Here is a 19122-nt window from a genome sequence, read left to right as displayed (position 1 = left end):
GTTTTCTAGCCAGGGTTCTGTGATCTGTGCTGTAGTACTTCCTGTTGTATCATTTTCAGGCATGTCCATAACCCATCTGCATTTTCATTATGTGTAAATGATGTGTACAATAGTGTAAAAGTTTGAGGGAATTTTGTTCTATTTCATATGATTTTTTGTGCCTTTAATTCACATTGTAAAGTTGTGTATTATAGTGCCTGGAGCATGGTAAGACATTCCTATGATTTTTTTGTGAAAAATCAGCATATTCAAGGTGATATTAAACTGGTTTTGTTAGTGTGCTCTTTTCCACACGAGTGGAAATGCTCTTTATGAGACGAGGGCCTGGTGATTCTGTGCATCCAGGCTCTTTGTTCTCTCTTGAACTCATCATGGCTTTTGGTATTTATACTGTGCTGTACAAAGAAACTGAAATATGTGCCCTTTTTGGTGTCTGTGCTGCGACTTGCATGTTAATTGTCTCATCAGTGAAGCGTGAAGTCGGACACATGGTGGAACAGATCTGGTTTCACCCGCCTGCCAGCCTCCTGCCTTTTGACACCTATGGCCACAGGATGTCCACAGCTGGAGACCCCGCAGGCACTTTGGTTCCTGGTGAAAGTCCAGGTGTTTGTGGTACACTGGACACACAGCGTGGCCACAGTCCTTACAGCCTTTCTGACCTTTGTTCTGTACTTGGCTGTTCCTGAGCTCTCCTGTAACTCGAACCTTCAAAACACAAACAGGAGTCAGTATATTTTCATATCACAACCAAATGTAGGCTACACTATTTTTTTAATTTTAAAAATGAGACTATAACAAATGTTTTAATTTCATTTAATTTTATTTTTTCAACATTAGTACTGCTATCAGCTTTAATTCTCAGTTGGGCCCATCTTCTCTCTGGTGTCCTTCAGTGTGTCCTCTGTAGAAAAGCATGTCCTCTACGGCGCTGTTGTGCTGACTGCCCCAGCTCCTGCGAAGTGGTGCTGCGAGTGGTGCTGCGAGTAGTGCTGCGAGTGGTGCTGCAGGTAAGCAACAAAGGGCATCTTTTTCTCTCCCGTGTGTCGCATCATGTCGTGCCTCATGGCCCCTAGGGCCTCCTGTCAGCAGCCTGCCCCAACACATCGCTGTTTCCCTGAGTGCCAGAGCGTCACCCTCAGGGCTGCACACTGACCTACCATCTGGTTTGGTGGCCCAGTGCATCTCCTCTCTAAACAGCTTCACAGTCAAGCCAACTATCTAACTTACTATTTTACAGTAATTTCTATTATATATATTATTATATACATAAAATGCAAATCCACCCCAAATTCCAAATCAAGTGCGAATCGAGTTCATCTGTAACTTCATTTATTGAATTCTCAGGGTTTAATGAAACATTAACTTGGAGCCCATGGACCCACTTGTGAGTCTGTGTTCACGTTACGGTGTAGTACAGGGAAAGGGAGGTTGGGCGTCTCGCACTGTCTGTGTCGCCTCGACCACAGCTTTCCATCGGTCCACTGAGCTGCTAATCACCATGCCAACATATGGCACAGCTGCGTTATTTATAATTTGTCTTAAAGGGCCCTTCCACACTGAACAAACCAAAGTCAACACACAGATGCAGAGGGCCTTGTGCTGGACACATGGACCGTCCATTTCTGATGACTCCTCTTTGTCTTGGGACATTCTCCTTAACTGGAAGTGTTCAAATGCCCTTTGTGCCTCTGAGTTTTCTGAATTCTGGGATGCTGGGGTTTGTTTTGCGTATATGTTTGGTCAGCATGGAAGGTGAAAGAAAAGAGGCTCAGGGAAGTGTACTACTTCAGTGGTTTAGTAGTCTCTTTGCGCTTAAGCGGAAGCTCGTCTCTCAGCTGAATCTTCACATCGCTGTAAGTTTGACAAACCGACATCCCAGCATGCACCACCACAGACCCTCTGTTCTCTCGGCCTCGCTAAAAGCAGAGGTTTCTTTCCCTGCAGGGCTGTGTCGGCACAGATGGACCGACCGCAGCGCCAACGGTCCTGGCTCATGGCTGCTTGGGCCGCTCCGCCCGCGGGAAGGGCTCCCTGGTGTCCGACTCGCTTTGGCGTTTTCTCTCCCGCCCTGCATCTCCTCTGCTGCACCGGCTCCACGAGGGCGAGCGCAAGTACCCTCCTCGGGGCTGAGGCGGGTGATGGTGGCCTGGTGAGGCAGCACACAGCAATACAGGGGTTTAGAGGCATTCCTCTCCAGAGCTCAACCTGAGTGTCTCTAACTCTACATGGTCCTTTAGAGCTGTTGCCTTCCAATCAAAGGACCTGGGTTTGAATCCCACCTCCTGCTATAGTACCCTTCCTACATTTCTTGATGTCTGTGTCAATTTGTCTTTTGAAAGACAGTTTATGCCTCGGCATCGCTGTTCAGACCTGATAGACGACTGTCACCGTGAGGCTGAAGAGCCGGAGCGTCAGTGGGGCAACCTGAGGGATAATGAGACCAAGCTGTGAAGGACACTGTACACACAGTCGAGAGCCATCAAGTTAGAACTTAAGGTTTGTGAACAAAATTGCTTTCTATCCTTATTTTCTTATTTAACTGCCTCTTCTGACAAGCATTTTAACAATACATCCACAAGCAAGTTCCCCCTCCACCTGAAATATTATTTATCTTACTTTATTACTTTATTATGCCACAATTTACACGATGGCAAGACCAAAAGACAGGTCAATAACGCTGTTGGAAATACCCTTAAATTTACTGTCAGATAGTGATGATGACCTCTGAGAGGTTATTGAAGAGGTACTTCCTGCTCTTGTTGGCACTCACCTATTAGAATTCTGACAGTTATGGATTAATCCTTACACTTGCATTTATTCATTTGGCAGATTGTTTTTTCACAATGTTAGCCCTTTTTACAATTGGTGCACTTACCTATTTATACAACAGGGTAATTTGTAATGCAGACAATTTTTAGGATAATTATACTGCTCGGTTACACTGCTGGTTGAATTCGAACCTGGATCCGTTGAGTGGTAAGTAGTGGCTGTGGCCATTATGCCACCTGCTGCCACCTTAGGTTTCTGCCTTCATACATCTAAGTTGTTACACTTGTAAATCAATGTTTTTTTTTCCTGATTTTCCAGGTTGTGTGGGAGAGTGTTGGATGTGGCAGACTGCTGTGTTGTGAAAGTGATTCCACCTGCATAACACCACCTGGCTGCCATGTGACGGAAACCAGAGCTTCACAGATGGCCTTCAAACGGCCCACATCCATCTGGCCTGAAACCAGCTCCTGCTACAGGTTCTGGGCCGCTCTGCACTGGTAGGTATTTATTTTATATTCCGTACTTTCTCTTGGCCGTAACTGCTTCCAGAGTCCCAGTTCCTTATTTTTCAATTTGTAGACCCCTTCTCACAGTGCAGTTCAAGTGCTGAAAACATGGTGATTGATTTTCTTTTTATTTTGGCTGATGATGCCAAAGAAGGCAGGTGTATATTATATCCCCAGATCCTGAGATCGAAAGTCTCCGAGTCCTGAAATCAGTGCCTTGCTTAGTTTATCCCACCATGTCTTATTATCCATGTGAAATTCACAAATCCTGTTTAGAAATTAGCCTGCATTGGAACCAGACTGTTTTTTTTTTTTTTTTTTTCCCCCAATAAGTGATGCTTTTGTGCTTTGAGAGATGAGCTTTGCTGCAGCTTTAACTCTTGTCTTCAGTTAGGACAATATACATGGCCCTGATGAATGAATGACACGTTGTAATTTTTTTATCACGTGTTTGTTTACCAACAGATGTGCTGCTTTTCCCGGTCTCTAATGTCACCTAGCTGCATACATCACCACTGTCGAGCTAAAACATTATTGTTTTCATAAAAACATAAATGTGTGATAATAGTTACTGTAGAGGTCTGTGAAGATGTCAAGATAATCAACAGAGCTTTTCCGAAAAAAAGCAGCAGTTCTGTTTTCCCACATTTAGTCAGTATTTGATGAACACAGTAAGTGGGACATTACAAAAAGTAAAACTGTCTACTAATCATTCTTAAATGGATTGATAAACTGTCTGCTCAGTACTTCTTTCTCAAAGGTTATCACTGCTGTAAATCACAGCTCCCCTCGTACTCATATTCCATGTTCCCCGTCCAAAGTGTTGCTATTGATTTTGTGGATTCTGACAGCTTTGTGTGTGTGTGTGTGTGTCTGAGCCACAGCCATAGTTCTCAAAAAAAACTGGGCACTGCTGAGACAGATTCAGTCTTTGTCTGTATGAGCGCGGCACTGCCCGACCCCGGCACCACCCCGACTGACTCGCGGTCCTCATGAATATGGGTGCAGAGATGCTGCGAGAAGCTCTGGGCCTTGGCTGCTTATTGAGTTGTGGCAGAACATTGAATGCACCCAAATGTCACCTTAAAACTGCCTTCATCTTTCCCAGCTGTTCGCTGTTCTTGCTGCACTGTGGAGTTCTCCAGTGGACACACAATTATAACAGGTTCATAGTTCGAGAATGACCACACTGTCTAATGTGTTACTGTTTGTTTTTTTCTCTCTGTTTATTGGTTAGTTCAGCTGTTTAACAGTGGAGATGTTATGTGTGCAATTATGGGGTCGATTAAAGGAGCTTATGGGCCGTGGAGCAACCCATGGTGCACTGCTCTCATTTGGTTCTCCCCTATAAGGGCATGCCCCTGACACCCCTCCCCTGTCTCATTAAGCTTTCCCTTTGCTCGCCACCCCTGGAGCAAAAGGATGTGGTCCATAATCTGCAGTCCCATGAGTCTTCATTTAAGGTGTCAGAGGGGCCAATCCCATCAGTCTTTGTATGACTCCTTATAGTGACTTATCTTAAAGGTCACCGGATCGTCTGGGCTGTTTCGTTCAGTACAGCCACTGATTAATGTGACCTGGACTCGTTCTATAACAAGTGATCATTAAAAGCAGCATTTTCCATTTCTGCTAATGACACCGTACAACACAATAAACCCAGAGATTCTGATCAGCACGTAGGAAAAGATATATTTATTTTATTTTATTTAGAATTTCTTTTTCTCCACAGACTTGAGAGTTTACAACTTTATACATATTTTACTGTATTTTAGGTTGTTAAATACCTATCCAAGGGTATGACAGCAGGGCAGCAGCAGACACAGGATGACATGTTAATGCTCATCTGAATACTGCTTACCACCCAATAACACCACGGTGCGGTTTTCTGTACTAGACTAGATGTGAACACATTCAGTGAAAAAGTTCTTTCTTTGTGCAATGATGCCAAAAGGGAGGCTGCACCAGGTCTAAGATTTTTTTACAAGTGTTTATTGTCGATTTATAGCTGCATCTTTAAACCACAGCCCATTTTTTTTTTCTACATCATCGGGGAATGATGTTGAAAGAAGGGAGAAAAAAGCGAATTTCTCTCCAGGAGACTATTGAATTATTCAGAGCAGTGAGTTTAGACCAAGAGTACGGCTCCCACGTGGCCGTCAGATGTGAGACTCCAGGGGTGATTCTAAGCGTGAGAAGGATTCCCTCAGCATAGTCTATAACAATTCTTTATCTTTCAGCCTTTCTGCCAGTCAGGTGAAACCTACTTGTTTGCTGTGTCTCACATTCACTGATGTTTTTGATAACATTATTAGTTATAAATGTATAAAGTAATGCCACTCCCCTACCAGAGGCTAGAACTACTGTCTTCTGGTCAAAGAACTCAAAGTTCAGTTCCCTGCTCCAACTGTAGTACCTTTGATCCAGGTGCTTATCCTGAAGTGCTCCATTAAAAATGATCCTTCTGTATAACTGAGTAAATTCCTAAGTGTACAAACCCATCATTGTAAGTTACTTTGGAGACAATAATGATCTGTGAAATATGTAAGTTTTCTACTGTCCACTGTAATATTCTAATAAACTATTATTAGAATATTATATAATGGTGATGGGGGGGGGCGCGGTGGTGCAGTGGATTGGACCGGGTCCTGCTCTCCGGTGGGTCTGGGGTTCAAGTCCTGCTTGGGGTGCCTTGTGATGGACTGGCGTCCCATCCTGGGTGTGTCCCCTCCCTCTCCGGCCTTACGCCCTGAGTTGCCGGGTTAGGCTCCAGCTCCCCGCGACCCCGTATGGGATAAGCGGTTCAGAAAGTGTGTGTGTGTGTGTGTGTGTGTGTGTGTGTGTGTGTGTGTAACGGTGATATAAAAGCAGATATTTGAAATGCGACAATCCTTTAATGCTGGCCATTGTTTTCGTAAGTGAACTGTGGAAAACACCCTGAAACGGTGGAGTTTCAGTGGAAGTTGTCTGAATGTAAGAGGAATTTTTCTTATGTTGGTTGTGACCAACCAGGCTGAGCTTTGCAGAACCCGGTGCAGAGGCTGCTATGGTGGGGACGTGCTGTAATTACACGGTTTATTGTGTTTATGAATGGCCTGGTACTCTCGAGGGGCATTCTCATCTGAAATGCTTTCATGTGCTGTTGACGGGGTGGTAGCTGCTGTTCTGCAACCTCGCACTGAATGGATGGACAGTCTGTAGAGCAGGGCTGCACAACTGTACACTGCAAGTGTTTTTAATGTGGCTCATTGCTCTCTAGTTAGAGGTTGGCAGAGACTCTTTTACCGGCTTCCGAAGTCAAAGCTGCTGTTTGAAATCATTCAGGGAAATATATTGCCAAAAGAGATTCCATCTGTATTAAAACTGACGGCCTGGCACATCAAACAGGGATTACACGCTCATTACGTGCTTTTTGCTCTTTGAACTTTTTATATGGTAACAATGATGTTGTGGCTGATATTGTATTACTGCGGTAATGTCTGTGGCAGCTGTGGTAAGTGTTTTGCTGCAGAAGTAAAGTCTTGGCAGTGCGAGTGCATGTATCTGGCTGGATGCAAATGGCTCTGCTGGCAAAGCACCAGTATCGCTTTTTGCTAAATAATTATTCCATGGAAGTAGCTGTCATTGTGCTTGTCTGGGCAATGAAAAAACAGGTCCAGATATGCAATTCCCGGTGTGCTATGAAAGGAAAGTCTGTTAGGATTTTATTAACGCGGTGGGAAAAGCCCATTTATTTGGCTCGTGCGTATTCTCATATGCTCTTTCCAGGTGCCTGCAGATTACAGAGGCATTTTGGGACGTGAATGAAACAGATCGAATGAAATGTGATTAAAATGAGGTGTAAATGAGGGTTAGCGCTTCAATCATCACCATATTTTCACACAACAGATGAAATGGCAGTGTACTTAATTGATGATGGGTGTCCATTACAGGCGAGCCCTCCGTACGGTAGCTCGGTGCAGTACCTCCGAGACAATTCAGCAGTCCGGCCAAAAACATAAATACATGAACTGAAAGTTATGGTGGGGTGAAACCAGCGTGATCTGTTATGCTCTATTTTCAGTGCTTTTTTTTTTTAGAAATAGTTTTGTATATTCTTTGTGAAGGGGGGTGCGGTGGCGCGGTGGGTTTGGCCAGTGCCTGCTCTCTGGCGGGCCCGAGGTTCGAGCCCTGCTTGGGGTGCCTTGTGGTGGATTGGCATCCCATCCAGGGTGTGTCCCCCTCCCCCTTCAGTCTTGTGCCCTGTGCCCTGGTTAGACTCCAGCTTGCCACGACCCTGCTCTGGACAAGCGGTTGTAGATGTTGGTTGGTTGGTATTCTTTGTGAAAGGGTGATCTATCCAGTAGGGCTGAAAGCACTGCTTTTAAACCACCTTGTTTTGATTTATCAAAGTAAGTGTTTTTAGGAATCAGCCTCAGCATGGAAACACTTTAAACTAAAGTACTATATATAAATATATCCCATGGAGCTTTATATAAAGATTCTGAAACAAATAATATTTACTGGGAAATGGAGGGAAATGACACGTGAACAACTTGAATTCAGTGGGGTGAGTTTACAGGATACTCTGTAGTAGGTTGGGGTACCATGGTAATTGGAAGGCTCACTTACTTGCTGCCAATTCATTGTGGTGTTCTTCATCTGAATCGACAAAGACCTCGGTCAGCTCCTGGTCAGACATATCCGTGAGCTCGGTCAGATCTAGGAGGTCAAAGTGCACCTCCAGGGAGGACACGCTGCTCAGGGGCTCTGGAGGACACAGAAGGAGGCGGAAAAGAATGATGAGCACCATAGACGTTGTCATGAGAGCATCAGCCTACTTCTTCAGACTCAACTGGACTGCTCTCTATTTACCGCTCCTTTTATAAGCTTCCGCTGAATCCCTCAGGTATCGGTTGCTGTGTGAGAACCTAATTGTATTGTATTTTACTAATTTTACTACTTGTCTTGTGGGCCAAGCCTGTCTCACTTCATGCAGTAGGTTACACTAGAACTTAAAATGAGATATTATAGACTGAGCACATTGCAAAGAACTGTAGAAGTTTCATCCTTCGGTTCCAGGTTGATTTAGAACTTCTAGTCCCTCATGAAGTACTCCATCATGACAAATTACTGGCAGATCAGCAGTTTTCCCCTACCTACTGATTTGTAACTGGAGAGCAGGTTAATAGAGCAGAATGAAAGTCATTCAGACTTATTCAGTCAGGGTCTCTGCATCTTAAATTCCATGTTCTTCATGTGAAAAAAGAGCTCCTGTTGTATCTTCAGCTGATAGCACTGAATCATAAGAGCTTTGCTTCCAGGAGACGGTCATTTAGCACCACAGACAAGGAGGCTGAGACTGTGTGTGGGTTTGTCATTTGTCCACAACTGTTTGGGTTGTCCAGCATCTGGCCTTTGTGCCATATAAGCCTGTATCAAGGCCTGATGCAGCTCATTAATGACCAGCAGTGTTTGGTTATGGGTCTTACACAGTTTCTGAAAGCTGGGTCTGGGTTGGTTCTAGGTCAGCAGTGTCCTGAACTGCTGACGTGAAGAACAGATGACTGTTCTGGCCCTGGTAGATCCTGGAGGGATCTGATGACTTGGCTTGGCTGAGCTGCTGTGTCCTGGCTGGGGGTAGAGCAGTGGCCCTCTCTCACCTGCACCGATCTGCAGTGCAGCAGCATACAAAACTCACCTCTTTCAGACACACTTCTCCACTGATCTCTTAAGTGCATGGTGAATGTCTAAATGTTTAAATAATTTTTTGATCAGATATAGCTGAATAATGGGTAAAGCTATAATCAGCTACTCTTGTGACGTATACTGATTATATTGGTTAGTGTGGTGGACTGTGACAAATTAACTGAACTCCTGAATCACTTGTCTGCATCCAAGTTTCTCTTTCCTAGATGCACTCTTTGTATTTTCTCGGAGATCAGCGTGGCTTTGGAGAAAAGTGTCTGCTGAATGAATAAATATAAATGGAAATATACCTCTTTCACCCGCCACAAATATAGTGTCCACCGAAGTGTCAAAACAATCTCCTGTCCTGTGTGTTTGCCACTGTGCCAGAACCCTTTTTGGTGACAAGTTTAGGCTTATTTTTTTCCTTGCATATTTTAACCAAAGAAGAGATTTTTTACAATGTGCATTTACGGTGAAATGAAGAGGAAGCCTATGGGTTTGAAGGAGTAAAAATAGGAGTAAAAATTTTTGCTGGTGTTCCATAACACTCTCTTAAGGCACAGGGGCCACTTTAAGATTCATTAAGAACAACACGCTTACAGAACTCTGATTATGGGGTGGGGCAGTAAAAGCCAAGCATACATTTATTCATTCAGCTGATGTTTTTCTTCTACATGACTTCGTGTTGAGCTATTTACTGTGATTTTTCCCATTTATACAGCTGGGTAGTGTTTACTGGAGTAAGTACCTTGATCATGGGTACTATAGTAGAAGGTGAGATCTGAACCTTAATTCTATGAGTGGAAGGCAGCAGGTCTAACCACTGCACCATCTGCTCCAGGTCTGGGTAGTTGAGCAGCTATGGTGTTGTTCTCCTGGGACTTCTTTACCTTAGTCTATACAAAAATCTGCTGATTGTGAAGTGCAAAATAAATTTTACTTGTCTGTGTGACTGAACCCTTGAGATTCAGTTTTCCAGTATGTATTTAATCTGAGAATGTTGAGTCAAGAAGTTAGGAGGGAGGCTGGTGGTAGGTTCTCTCATTCTGACCATTCCTGCTGTTTGGCTGCATGCCCATGTTCCTCCCCATCCTTGAGTCTTACCATCAAAACTCTCCCACAGGATCAGTTGTTTATGACTCATGCAAAATGAAGAAGCAACATTGTCAGCAACTAACAGCTTCCAGCGGCTTCTGTATCATCCCAAGTGGGACTTCAGTGAGCTCTCTACAGAAACTTGTCTTGTCTTTTTTTAATTTTTTATAATCCAGTGTATCCTATTTACCTTGCTCGAGGGGGAAGGAGAAGGGGAAGGAGGCTAGTAGTGTAGTGGTTAGAGCTCCTGTGTTTGTACCCGAAGGTGGCAGGCTCAAATCCCACCTCCAGCTGTAGTACCCTTAAGCGAGGTCCTTACCTTAAATTGCTCCAGTAAAATTATCCAGTTGTCTAAATTCTAAATAATTGTAAGCAGCTTAACACTGTAAGTTGCTTTAGAAAAGCATCAGATACTGTAAATATTGTAAAAACAATTACATATTATTACTGTAGCAAATGGCTGGGTCTTCTCACAACAGGAAGACACAAAGTGTGGTTTCAGTGGTATTTTACTGAACAAGGGTTTTGGGGAGAAGCAAACCAGAGCAGAGACTAAAACTCCTCCACTCCAGTCTCTGGTCCCTCTCAGTGTCTTGCTTTGGGGACTCTGCCCTCTTGTTATCACACATAAGTCCCTTACATGCTACAGTTACTCTGCACTGCAACACAGCCTGTGTGGCCTCAGCTGCTCTGTAACAAAAATGGGGTATTTAGTTCATTTTGGGAAGGAAATGTGTCTTGTGTGCCAGTCAACAGCTGGACTGCTGACTTGACGAAAGAAAACGGGCAAAATAAGTTAGTGTTTGTCTGACTCCCCGGGGACAATACGAGCTCCGTAGGGTGGATGTCAGAGGGACAGCTTTAAGTGTCACTTAACTATCTGGATATTGCATGGTCATCCCGAAACAAAATGCTTTAAATGCATCTTTGTGATGCCTTTTAATGTCCCCTAATGAGCTCTGCTTCCCCTCCAGGTAAACAGCTGAGAGATAATGGGCAGAGTCACTTTCCTTGTACAGGGCCGGACCACAGGGTGGACGCAACCATCGGTCACACCATGTGCAATCGCCTGTAGTGCTGTTAATTACAGGGCTCTCCATCTGATGGCTCATCGTTAGTTCACACATCTGAGTCTATCTGCCACATGTCTCGTGTGTGTGCACATACGCACACACCTTCCTGAACTAATCCCTCCTTTATCGTATCAGTGCACATCTCTGTGCTTATAGTATTGAGGTTGCTCCTAAGGCTCAGCATGTAATCCGCTGTACGTCCTCCTTTTGCAGCTATGCAAGCTCATGTTGAAATGAGCTGTGAAGAGGGATTAAAGGTATACATATTTATGATAACATGAAGTGCTGCTTGAAAGTATGTGAAGCTCTTGTGTCGCTTAGTTTTTACCAGGAAATCGTTTTTGACTCAGAAGCAGTCTTTCTCATGTGAAACAGCAGGTTTGTAATGACCAGTTCCATATGTTGTATTACAGGAAACTATGTGTGTAGCAGAAAAACAGAATTAGTGCAGGTGCAAAAATAAGCGAACCCCAAGTGTCATTGATTAAACCAAGGAGGTAAGTAGAATCAGGTGTGTAAATCATAATCATTTATTCATTGTATAAATTTATTTTACGAGTTAGATTCTTTTAATCTAAATCAGTTTATTTTGATATTTTATTCTGGAATAAAGACCATCCCTACAGGGTTCACATGCTTTGCAGCAGCTGCACCGTATGCATATGCTTTGAGGAACTGTGTTACATAGTCTATTGTCTGTCCAGAAAACATGCGGTAAAAATGTCATAGAAGTGTTCTATTCTAATGGTCCTGCTCGGTTGAAAACAGCACTTTGTCTATCTGATAAAAATATCCTTGTTTTCTTGACTTACTTTATTTCCTAGGTGTGATTTATGCATTTTATGTGGGGCACATCAGTGCTGAGTTGTTTTGCTTTAACGCCTTTTACGTTCCGCTTGTGCGTGAAAGAACAGCTACAGGTGTCTCCGATTGCACTGTAAAAAAACAGAACTGGAGCAAAATCCCGAACAAGGTTCGCTAATCTGCCTTTTTATTTTGGGACTGGAAGAGGCAAAACTGGGAGTCACTGAAAGAGGTCTCGCCTCGGGCTGTAGGTACTGCTGGGCCGGAGCAAGCAAAACTAGCAGGTCACAAGTACTTCTGTTGGTGAAACGTAAAGTGTGTGAAGCGGGAAGTAATTTGAATGACAGGTTGGACTGATGCACAGAGTGTGAGAAGGAAGCGCGGCAGGAAACACTGCGGTGGCTCCTCCTGTGTGCGACAGGTCCCGTTGCAGTAGTTTCATATGGGTGGGACCATGAGCACCACGAGCATGTGGAAGTAAGACTCACCCAGAACTGCTTCAGCATCACACAACATAGAAATCTTATCCAGAGTCCAAATTCACTGCACACCTTCAACACACTCCCTAACCCTGTCCACTGCTGGCACAAATCCCACTCCCATCTGTGTTTGCTCTCCCTGGGGGAGCTATTTCTATCCTGCAATAAATCATACTCGTGTATGATACAGGAAAAAAATGATTTGACCATATTTCTTCAGAGCTGCACAAATTGCAAAAGCTGAACAATTCGCTGAAAGTGAAACCACTGTCCAGTTATTACTATCATGTTAATTTAGCTCACAGGTTTCTCCTGAACTACTTACTCTGGTTTCTTCATTTACACAACAGGGTAATTGTATCAGTTCAGGGTAAGTACCTCAATCAAGGGTACTACAGTAGGGGGTGAGATCTGAACCCAGCTCTAACCTTTATGGCATCTGCTGACCCTTACTGTACATTTACTATGGGAGATACCCTTGGAAGCCAGTGTCTCAAAAAAAGTGTGTGTGTGTCTGTCTTCCTTTCCTGGCACACTGAGTCTTTGGTTACGAATACCGAGTCTCCTAGCGTGTCTATATTGCCTTAGAGACGGTCCACACACAATTGCATGCTTGTGTGGTATGTTTGTGGCCTCCTGTTCGCTCTCTCGACGGGAGGAAGATCACGTCCCCTGTGCAGGCCACACACTGGTGCCTTTCAGTGGTGTGGTAACAAAGCACAATGAGCCGGGGCTCCCTATGCGCCATCCCCACCATGAGCCCTGTGTGAGTCCACAGCTGGGTGTCACTGGGTTGCCAAGCGCAGTGGCTGTCAACACCCACAGTTTAAGCTGGAGAAGGCGAGTCCACTTGCTGGAAGAGTCACTGTGCTCCTGCTAAGTAAAACTGTAGCACTTTTGACAAAAGTATCTTCCAGATGAATATTTATGCACGTCTATGCATAGGAAGGTGAAAGAGCTGGGTTATGGTTATGGTCATGGTCATAACGGTCATGCATAGAGACCCTTTCCAAAGAAGCACATCTTATTAAACATGGTTTACCAGGAATATTGAAGGGCGTGAAAAAAAAAAAAAAACCTCTTGAGTGAGTTTGGGTGCAGAGCGTGAGAAGGGCAGCGCCCTGGGACTCGTCCTCTTTCTAAGATAAATGGCCCGTCCTTCCCAATGCCCCCCCATTCTTATCTGTGTGTTTTATGAGTGGGTACTGTGCACTTCAGTGTGAGACAGATATACACACGTTGTAAAAAAAAAAAGACTGAAATGAGTATAGTGGGACCAATAACCCATGTCTGCATCCCTCCAGCCACCCTGTACTCACGTCTCCTCTCTGCGACCTGAAGCAGCCCAGAGATGGGCACCGGAAATCCTCTCTCCGCTCCTCCTGAGGCATTGTGGGAAGGTTCTGTGTTCACTTCCCCTGAGCTGGAAGGCCTCCGTAGCTTCTGCGCGTCTTTGTTTGGCTCTGCCGAGAAAGGTGAGAGAGCAGTATGAGGGAGCGACGTCCATGTTATAGGACACCGTTTCCTTCTGGGTTTCATTCATCGTTATATGCTTGAATGAAGGCTCCTAGTTCTGTCCCATGCTTTACACTGTGTTCTTATTGCTGTTGCCATTAACATCCTCTGAAACAGGCTGAGTGTAGATCAGCTGGAGATGGGATTGCAGAGAGCTGGAGGACACCCAGCAGAACACACACACACATGCTGAAAAAAGGAACAAAGAACAGTGATTGACTAATTCTGTTTTCAGTGGCAGCTGGTAAAATATTTAAATTTACATTTATTCATTTAGCAGATGCTTTTCTCCAAAGTGATGTGGATCTCGTCAAAAATACAATGTGTGCATTACATTAGCAGGAAGAGAGACATACATGCAGACGCATGATTCTTAATTGCAGTTTGGTTCATATGGTGGATGGAAACTGTTCATCACACAAGTAGCTGAATAAAACTTCATCAGAACATCCACAGTTCCTGATCACCTTCCTAGTAATAATTTATACGTTCTATATATAAACATTTACGTTACATTACAGGAGTAGCTGTGTGAAAGTTTATCTAAATAATCAATTCCTAATCAAATTCCTGTTTTTATTTTTTTATTAAACATTTTCATTACAGGAGTAGCTGTGTGAAAGTTTATCTGTTATTCAACAGTTATGATCTCAAAGTAACAGAGCATAAACATTTACACATTGCATGTGCTTAAGAGATCAGGGAAGAGGTGAGTTTTAAGACCCTTCTATAATGTGAACAGAGATTCAGCATTTCTGAGTGAGAAAATAGGACTTTAGGATTAATAGAACCAGACCCGTAGGTAAGAGCGCACATGGTAACTTTCTGAATAAATGTGTTATTCTGCCAACTTTTAGTAATTCTTGTTTGGTGTGTTATCGTCCACCTGCTTAATCGATGCTTTTACCAAGAGCCATTTTCAAATTTATTTGTACACAGGGGTGACCTGGACAAATAGGGCTACCATGCTCCAGAGTACTGACGCAGGGACCCCATTCTCACACTGGAACTGGCAGCTGAGCAGTTAAAGGCTGGTGTGTCACACCACTGCACTGCAGGGAAGCTCTCCTGCGGAGGGTTTACTGGCACCAAGAGTCTCTGGCTGCTGCGATCCCTGCAGCGTCTCTGCATTTGTGAGAACTCTTGTTCTCGGGGCACCGAGTGGCTGAACATTTTCAAGACCCTGCTCCATGTGTGACGTCTCTCTCCCTCCCCATTTCTTTCCTGTCCTCACAATCTCACAAACTTCTCCCAGGCCTGCTGCTGGCGATGCTACCAGACATGTCTGGACAGGCAGCTTTTCCATCCCACAGCACATGATCTCCAGCGGTTTGACCTTGTAATACGAAGACCCTCGTTTCAGGCGTGGAAAAATTCCAGGGTGTGATTACAAGTGCACACCCGTCTCTCCGTCTGCTCCCTTGTGGAGCTGTGTTTGTCCCATTTAATCTCTATTTTAATATTGCAAATTCCTGCGAAAATGAATTTGAGGGTCGCCGCGTGCAAAATTTAGCGCCACACCTGTATCTTTAAAAGCACTTGTACACACCTGGTACGGTACGTCTATTTTTGTGTTCAGTGATTTGGTTCAGCTGCAGAAACTTTACGGACAGTGTTAAAATAGAAAGTCTTTTCTTTAGTGCACTGCTTGGGCGTGTGTGTGTGGGCGTGTGTGTGTGTGTGTGTGTGTGTGTGTGTGTGTGTGTGGAGCCAGAATTAGCGACGTTGAGAGAAAACAGCTGGTCCTTCTATTGCTGGCTATTTGGAAACAAATGGTCAAATTCATTTGGTAAAAATAAATTGTGTGAGACAGACCCCTGTGAGGGTGGCTTTCCCGCGACGACGATTCCTCAAATATTCGCCCTGCTTCACGCTCACAATGTGCTCTCTTTCCCCCCCAGACGGGTGACTCTTCCCGCAAGCCTTGTGTCCAAGTTTGGCCGTTTCTGCTGCATGTGATGCTGAGACTGTGGACCTGTGGGCGTCCCGTCAAGAGGCAGGACCCTAACCCGAACCCTCCCACGTGGGACGGTCCGTCACAGTTGTTCTGGAACCTTCCTCGGAGCCCAGACCTGCTGCTCCTAGGCCTTGTGGGGAAATGCAGCACAGCGCCACGGTATTTCACAGCAGGTTCACCTTCCCGAATTCCCATCCATTTTCTGTTTTTCCACAGAGCCCAAGTGCATTTAATTCTGAGTGCGGTAAACTGCGGTCACAATCTGCAGCTCTCAGAGGGTCTTTGTTCGCAGGGACTCTGCACTGTTTGTCCGAAAAGTCTTAAATGTAGCAGGCTTGTGACAAAGACTGAAGTGAACATGTCCGTTAGCTGCATCCCCACCTCCCCCCAGTTTGTTGCAGGTCCTAACCCCTCCGTGATCAAAGGACTTTACCCAGAATCCTTTGCAGACGGCGGTCCCAAACGAGCTCCCTTGAGCAACAATGTTTAGTAATCGTTGCATTTCCGGTGCTTTTCATTTCAGCTTGTGCAGTGGTGCAGCCGACTCTCCCTTCGGAGAGTAAGCCACACAGCCATCCATTCGACATACACAGGACAAGATGTTACATCCCATGCATATATTGGACCCAGTCCAACCGGCTTCGCCACGAAGCCACAGAGAAAAACATCCAGCATTGCCATCATACATCTCCATGGCTCAAGACTCAGCGGCTTAATTCCCTCCCCTAACCACCACATAAACCACAGGGTGCCAATATGGGTATTTCATTGAGGTTGTCAAGTGGGCACTTCACTTTGTCGGTGTTGCATTGAATTAGGCCCACAGCACCTCCAGAAGGCTCAACAATGCAGTCTGGCGTCCCAGACCTGCCCCCCTCCACACACACGATAGATTCCTTTCACCTTCAACAAATGCGCAACTCCACAAACTCAGCGTGCCAGAAACCTCTGTCATGCTGTGAAATGTCTGTCCCTGGATTCAAGAACCAGAGCTTAGCGTGATTTCACCATGGCTGAGGTCCAGGGTGTGTGTTTCACCTGCAATTGCTGTGCGCTGCTGTGTCCTTCACTCGCACCTGGAACGGCGCGGCGCTTTTCCACTGTTAGGCTGCCATACTCACTGCCGGCTGAGTGTGAAACCTGTCAGCTGATGATTCCTTAAAGTGTAAATGTCGCAAATCGATCCCACGGCTCCAGTTCCCACCTGACCTCCCATCCACTCGACCACAATCGAAAGTCTCTGTCCTGCTGACTGTCCACCTGCTGCTTCACCGTCTGCGTTCCTTATTCTTTAGTGCAGTTCATGTTCTTTCCAACTAAACTAAACAGGACACGTGAACAGCGCCAGTGTTTTTTTACTGCCTTTTTATTCTTAGCGTATCTTTTCCTGAAAACGTGGTCATTGCAATTTAATAATTTCTTTTGCTATATATGTGTCCCTCAACTAGACTGTCACAACTTCCCCTCTCAGCGGTTGCTTCTAACTCTGCTCTTTCCTTCTTCTTGCTCCATGAAGACGCACAGGTGTGCGTGCCACTAAAACGGACCAGACCCCCACTTACCTGGGCTGCCCGCTCCTCCCCGTGCCTCCATCTGGTCGAGCCGAGTGCGTGCAGCTGTCTACAGTAGTGGCATGAGCAACAGGACGGGGGGACAGGGACAAGTGGAGAGAGACCTGCCCACCCGCTGCTCTCACCGCAGCATCGAGCAGCAGGGACACCCCCTTGAGCCCCTTCTTCTTGCCATGAGTATTCCCTACGGTGCCGGTCACCTGGCCACAGCAGCCCCACACTGCGAGCAAGTGAGAGAGAGGCCGTCTCGCTCGGCTGAGCACACAGCTACTTCGCAGTGTAAGCTCTGTGTTTGCAATGAGCTCGGGATGGCCGGACTGCAGAGCGCGGGGGATGGGGGGTGGCAAACTGCCCAGACACAGAGGATGGGCTCAGCCGTGGGGGAGGAGGGGCCGCGCACCGAGTGTGTGTGACAGTGATCGGCCTGTGTGTTCTTTCTCCTGGGGAGGGGGGTGGATGAACATCCTCCCAGAGGAGCATACACAGACAGCTCGCCATAGCAACGGGACGTCAGCGGAAACTAGGCGTAACCTACCCCCCCCCCCCCCCCCCCAGCTGCAAAGGGGCCTGGCCTCCGGAGGATGATGGAGGGTTTCCTTGGTGATCTGACTGTCTGTGAACTCCTTCAGGAGCGTCTCTCCAACAGAATCACACGTGTAATAACATTAGCTATGTGCTGCTGACAGTGAGCTACACTCCCTTGGCTCCCCTCTGTGCCTTCCCCCTGCTGTCTGTAAGCAGTTGCTCGTACACCTTTGCTCACCTGGAGGTGCAGTGCCACTGAATCCTGCTGAACCTTCAAGCCGACATCCACATGTCCCAGACAAACAGTCATGTCTGTTATGAAGGCCCAAAGTGGTGACGTTCCAAACAAACCCCTCCCCCAAAACATGTTTTTTAGTGTTAAGGGGCAGAAGAGAGAATTCTTGTTCATGACCCACTGTCCCGGAAGATGGCCCATGTGGCCAGAGGCAGAGACTCGAGTGGAGTGGAGTGGAATTGGCCGGTATGAAATTGGGCGGAGGGGGCCGGAGCCGAATTGGCTGGTATGAAATTGGGCGGCGGCGGGCCGGAGCCAAATTGGATGGTGTGAAAATGGGTGGAGCCTAATTGCATGGTATGAAAATGGGCGGAGTTAAATTGGATGGTATGAAATTTGGCGGCGCTGAATTGGATGGTTTGAAATTGGATAGCAGGGCCTGGAGCCGAATTGGATGGTATGAAATTGGGCAGCAGGGGCTGGAGCCAATTTGGATGGTATGAAATTGGGCGGCGGAGCCGAGCTGAATCAGATGGTGTGAAATTTGGGCAGCAGGGGGACGGTGCCAAATTGGGTGATGTGAAATTTGCATGGCAGGGACCGAAACTGAATTGACTGGTATAAAAATGGATAGTATGAAATTGGGCGGCCAAATTCAATGGTATGAAATTGGCTGGACCCGAATTGGATGGTTTGAAATTGTGCTGCCGAATTGGATGGTATGAAAGTGGGAGGAGCTAAATTTGCTGGTATTAAATTGGGTGACCGAATTGGATAGTATGAAACTGGGTGGCCGTTTCGGATGGAATGAAATTGGGCGGCTGAACTGGCTGGTGTGAAAATGAGTGGCCGAATTGGATGGTATGAAATTGGCCAGAGATAAATTGGATGGTATGAAATTGGCCGGAGCTGATTTGGATAGT

The 19122-nt window shown here is 45.7% G+C and overlaps 1 protein-coding gene across 1 annotated transcript; it reads right to left on the bottom strand.

Annotated features, from left to right (window-relative positions):
• Positions 1 to 986: 986 nt before the first annotated feature.
• Positions 987 to 17741, bottom strand: LOC108926285 (dysbindin domain-containing protein 1-like). Its single transcript, XM_018738886.2, has 5 exons — positions 17431 to 17741; positions 13716 to 13859; positions 7887 to 8024; positions 2374 to 2427; positions 987 to 2149 (listed from the first exon to the last, which is right to left on the bottom strand). The coding sequence occupies exons 1-5, from the start codon at positions 17459 to 17461 to the stop codon at positions 1995 to 1997; spliced, it is 522 nt and encodes a 173-aa protein (XP_018594402.1). The 5' UTR covers positions 17462 to 17741; the 3' UTR covers positions 987 to 1994.
• Between the last annotated feature and the right edge of the window lie 1381 nt (positions 17742 to 19122).

This window comes from Scleropages formosus, chromosome 7 (assembly GCF_900964775.1).
Source record: "Scleropages formosus chromosome 7, fSclFor1.1, whole genome shotgun sequence".
Lineage (NCBI taxonomy): Eukaryota > Metazoa > Chordata > Actinopteri > Osteoglossiformes > Osteoglossidae > Scleropages > Scleropages formosus.
This window is presented reverse-complemented; position numbering and strand designations above follow the sequence as displayed.